The sequence below is a fragment of the Olea europaea genome, unplaced genomic scaffold, assembly GCF_002742605.1.
Source record: "Olea europaea var. sylvestris unplaced genomic scaffold, O_europaea_v1 scaffold5446, whole genome shotgun sequence".
NCBI lineage: Eukaryota > Viridiplantae > Streptophyta > Magnoliopsida > Lamiales > Oleaceae > Olea > Olea europaea.
This window is the reverse complement of record NW_019263776.1, coordinates 1-5209: the sequence shown is the minus strand read 5'-3', so window position 1 is coordinate 5209 and position 5209 is coordinate 1. Positions and strand designations below refer to the sequence as shown.

The following is a 5209-nucleotide window of genomic DNA, read 5'->3' as shown; positions in this document are numbered from 1 at the left end:
TATATATATATATATATAATTGGATCGAATGTTCATTGAGATGGCTGTTATTACACAATTCAAAGATTGAGAATTGATTTATTTACTATTCAAGGCTGAAGGCTTGTTTGCATAAATATAACTTAATTCTAAATTAATCATGCTATTTGTACAATTTTATTTGTACAATATGGATGACAATCTTTGTTGGTATTATCACGTCCATCCATTTTTTAAATTGTCAAAAACTGTTTTTTAAATCATTGGTCTGGATTTCACTACCTCCAACATTGTTGACAAACAAATCTAATTGATAGAGAATCTGGGTTGCAAATTCTCCTTTTGTTGTTAATCAATTTGCTAATTTTTACCTTTGAAATCCATTCCATGTGAAAATACATAATACAAACATGAAAAAGAAAGACAAAAGGAATTCAAACGGTTGGTAATCTGACAATCAAGTCAACTGTAAGAATTGGGTGTGAGAAAAGAAATAGAAATTTAATTAGAGTTTAGAATGACATTGGTAATCTGACGATCAAGTTGACTGCAAGAATTGGGTGTGAGAAAAGAAATAGAAATTTAATTAGAGTTTAGAATGACATTGGTAATCTGACGATCAAGTTGACTGCAAGAATTGGGTGTGAGAAAAGAAATAGAAATTTAATTAGAGTTTAGAATGACATTGGTAATCTGACGATCAAGTTGACTGCAAGAATTGGGTGTGAGAAAAGAAATAGAGATTTAATTAGAGTTTAGAATGGCGCGCCTTGTTCTTTACCTATTGATTTTTAGGAGCTAATAAGGTAGTTTCAATGTAGGGCTCTTCCTTCCCAAATGTAGTCTCATTGAAGCCTTCGTCCGCCTAAACCCTAGGACTTCGTGCAGAACATCTGGCAGCAAGGGCTTTGACTATGTGGGTGGGATCAGGCTGCCGGGCAATACATGCACCCGGCCATCCTGCTCACCGTCTTAGGCCTTAACGGTCAAGCTGGACTGAGTGGATCAACTCACCGTTCAAAAATTTAAGCCTACGACATGCCACAATAACTGAACAGCTCTTTTCATAAGGAAAACTGTCGGTATGCATAAGCCATGAGAATTTCTTCAGTTGTCTTTTCTTTCACAACCAAAAATGAAAAGCTTGCTTAAACCACCCCACGCCCCACCTTTCACAGCTTCCAGCATTCCAAGCAAACACAATCTTTCATAGAATCTCCAACGGTAGTCTTGTCCATTGTCGTGTCCAGTCCAATACAATTTGAAAATTTGTTCGTTTATTTTGATGTAGAAGAGAGGAAAAGGAAGATGGATTCCATGGCAACCATCCCTTCAAGAAACCACCATACAACATAGCTAAAATAAGAACAAAGCTTTTCCAATTAGCACTTCTTCCACAAGCAATGGTGCAAATTTTTAAAAAAACCTTTGTCGGATAATATTGAATCGGAGCAAAGGCGCGGTATTGCAATGGTGATGGCAATGAAAGCTGCTGCCAAGGTGATTTAACAAGAAAGCTCCTCATCCAATAACATGAAACACAATCTGATTATAGTCTAATATTGAACGTAGATCATGTTTGGGCATATACCTGAAATCCTTCTGGAATTAATCAACTGGAAAATATTAGAGTGAAATTCATACATCTATAGATATTGATTGTGACATGATTCAATCACAAAGACATATTGAACTTTCAAGAAGCATTCATCATTCTGCTGTATCAAATTGCAGAAGTTCCTATTGAAAATGCTCATACAAAGTAAACAAGAAACACATCACAAAAAGCAAATTGCAACATCCCAAAATAACCAAATTCAGGAATCAACTTCAAAGTAACTCATAAGCCCAGTTGAGCCATGGCAATGCAACAGCTTCTGATAATCCTGGTGGAGCTACAAGAGTTGGACTATTGCAAACACTACCATCAGAATGTGAAAACAATGTCCGGTTCAGAACCCCGGATGGCGATGAAACAGTAGTTGCTGAGGGGCTAATTGAATAATATGGAGAAGCTGAATTTGAGCCTTTTAGAGTGGTTGATCTGGGTAGTAACGCCTCAGCTAACGGCCCTCCTTGTGCAAAACGCATCGAAGAAATGGGGTCTAGCCAACTTGAATCTTCATGTTTATGGTCATCAAAGTCTCCAATACCACTCCCAGTTTCGATCTTTTCCATTTGTTCATCTAAGATATCTCCAGCAGCCATTGCCATTGTTAAAGTGAGCGAGGAAGGGGAAAACGTCCCTTGATTTGATGATACAGAGGAGTCAGCATTGCCATTGTTATTTGACCATGCATCGTTGAATTCCCTTGTGGTCTCTATCTGTGAGTGTTTTTCCAAAGACACCAAACTGGGGTTGAGAAATGATCCTATATAGCACCGATCACCACCACTACCATCAACAACAAGATCAGAGGCTGGGTAATCTGCATAGGAGAAGACATTCAACGACTGGTTTCCGGCATAATCTTGATAAAAAACAGATGCATTAGTGTTATAAATTGAGCCTTCATTTGCTATATCTGTGTTCATCAGATGCTGCCATTGTGGATTAGCCACACGCATTGCCACCATCTCAGCTTCTATCATCAAGTCCAAATCCCTTCAATCCATAGGCCAAATTCAATGAACAAGGAAACAAAACAACACATTAATAGCATGTACCATTAGATGGATCGGACAGAGCTTGACCCGACAGTATAAAGAAGGAAAATAAATTAAATCATATTCATTCGACAGTTTAGTACGATTAAATACTTATACACCATATAAAGGGCATAATCCCACATCGCTTAAAGATGAAATCAACAATCAATGTATAATGCTTGAGTTTGAGTTACTTAAGATGGAACACAAGCCTCAATTAATGGTACATTGAATATGGAAGTTGAATAGTTTTGCGTAGTATTGAGTAAGAAAGAAAAGTTAAAATCTTGTTCATTATATTCTAAATTCTATCCAATAATGCATATGAAACACCAAACAGATTTAACACAAGCCAGCTGCCATTCAAAAACCAACCTGCTGTTATGTTTCTTGCAAGAGGCTGTAGAAATATTTACATCCGTTTTGGGATAGTATAGCAGAGAAGTCTCATTTGATGCAAGAAACTGGTTAGAGGCAGCAATGGTAGCTTGTGGATTGGTGTTAAAAGACCCATTGTTTTTTACTTCCACAGGCTTTCTTGAACGGGGACGGCCTCTGTGCAGGTGGCGCTCACAGTATTTCTGGTTTGGAGCAACATCTTTAGAACACCTCCATTTCTTGCCGTCCGTTCTCTTGCACCTTCCAGGTTCAGAATCCCCATTTTTTGAATTTCTCATGTTAAATATGCCTCCGCTATTCACTTTTTTCAAACCAGCAAACAAGAAAAATCAACAAATCAAATCAAGAATAGAAAACCATAACACATGAAAACAAGAAACAGAGAAAATAACCCATCAAAGATGGAAGTTAAAACATTCAACCACCATTAACTCATCACTACCCCCTAAGCACCAAATAAGAAAAACCCACAAATCAAATCAAGAAAAGAAAGCTCAAATAAAATGAACATACAATAAAAGAACAAAAAGTAAACACATCGAGGGGATGTAGACTTTAAATATTCCACTACCACTGACTTATTACTACCCCCAAGCATCAAACAAGAATAAATCAAGAAAAGAAAGCTAAAAAAAAATGAACACGCAAAAATAGAGCAAAAAGAGCCATTAAAAATGTGAAGTTTGAAAACATTCCACCACCAGTTAGTCATCACTACCCCCAAGCACCAAACAAGAAAAGAAAGCCGAAAACAAATGAAATCAGCAATAAAGTGAGCAAAAAATCAATCAAAGATGGGATTTAAAGGTAATCCCTTGTTTGAAACTGATTTCTTTCCCATTCATTTTCAACCAAAACAAAATAAAAAAATATTCATTTTCACATTTCTCTGTAACGTTTTCTTACTTTTAACTATACATTCTCCAAATCACTTCTCAAGAAATAAACTCCAAGCAGTGGCTAATTATTCCACCACCACTCACTACCCCTAGCACCAAATAAGAAAAACCCACAAATCAAATAAAGGAAAGAGCTGAAAACAAATAAAAATCCAAAAAGTGAGCTTAAAAACCCATCAAAAGTTCGATGTTCCAGGATGGGGGTATAGTCTTACGTGAAGGGTCTGGTGCAACTGCAGGATAATGGCTGGAAATGGGAAAAAGAAGATCGGGAGGAACAGGGACAGAGGCCACCATGTACTTATAGATCATAGCTTGTCTTTTAAGCTCCTTCCATTGTTCTGATGTAAAAGGAAACCCCACGTTTGCCTCCATTCCCCCTACATATCACCAAACAAAATAGCATTTTCAGTGTCCTTTCTCTTTCTCACAGTTTTTTACACAAAGAATTAAAAGAGAAAGAAAGAAAGAACAACTTTACCTGGGGATTTCAAGTCAGTTGAAGAAGGAATAATGTCAAAAAGCTGCAAAGTTTTAACAGCTACTGAACCACCACCACCACTACTACGAACATCATCCACGTATATATTTTCCCCAATCTCGTTACCTCCGCCATGGTTAGAGAGGGTCCCACGACCATAATCGTGTTGACGGTCATGATTTTTTTGATTAAGATTACTCGTCATGATAATCTTGGAAGAGAATGATTCTGCACTCTGCACCTTCAAACCAAAATCCCTATATGATGCCGCCTTGGCTGAAAATCTAAGCTAAACCCACTGAGATTAGAACAATTTTCATAAACCCACATTTCCAAAACTGGAAAAACAACTTTTTGATTATGATTACCAGCTAAAAATAATGGAAAACAGAAAAAGAAACCCAAAAAGTGCTTATTTCTTCTTTGTCATTCAATTTTCAACTAGGGATGCCTGAGTGTAAAATAGAAAAAAAAAATAAAAATAAAAATCAAGAACTGGGTTCTATGGACTGCATGGGGGTGGATTTTGGAATTTAGTAGTGTATTGCCGCCATTGTCGGCCTTGGGTTTGCCTCCATTCTTCCAACATTCGCACACTAAACACAACAGCGGATATATGCAGAACTCTCATTAATATTCTCTCTCTCTTATAATTGCCATATCTATCGTTTTCCGCATTCATAAAGCTTGACCACCGTACCACACTACTTTCTTTTATAATATATTCTCATAATCTTCAGACAATTCTTAAAAAATTTATTGTTACACAATGGTTTAATACATTTTTACTGGATAATACTGC

General features: G+C 36.8%; 1 protein-coding gene across 1 annotated transcript; it reads right to left on the bottom strand.

The window, feature by feature from the left end:
• Positions 1 to 1605: 1605 nt before the first annotated feature.
• LOC111388991 (growth-regulating factor 7-like) lies at positions 1606 to 5068 on the bottom strand. The gene is made up of 5 exons (XM_023013824.1): positions 4776 to 5068; positions 4408 to 4696; positions 4142 to 4306; positions 3004 to 3328; positions 1606 to 2584 (listed from the first exon to the last, which is right to left on the bottom strand). Exons 2-5 carry the CDS (start codon positions 4610 to 4612, stop codon positions 1810 to 1812), a joined length of 1470 nt encoding a protein of 489 aa, XP_022869592.1. The 5' UTR covers positions 4613 to 4696; positions 4776 to 5068; the 3' UTR covers positions 1606 to 1809.
• Positions 5069 to 5209: the final 141 nt, after the last annotated feature.

Coding starts and splice junctions, on each gene's coding strand:
- LOC111388991 (XM_023013824.1), bottom strand. CDS start 4,612: ATGACGAGTAATCTTAATCAAAAAAATCATGACCGTCAACACGATTAT. Junction 4,307..4,407: donor AACTGACTTGAAATCCCCAG/GTAAAGTTGTTC, acceptor GGTGATATGTAG/GGGGAATGGAGGCAAACGTG. Junction 3,329..4,141: donor AGTTGCACCAGACCCTTCAC/GTAAGACTATAC, acceptor GTTTGAAAAAAG/TGAATAGCGGAGGCATATTT.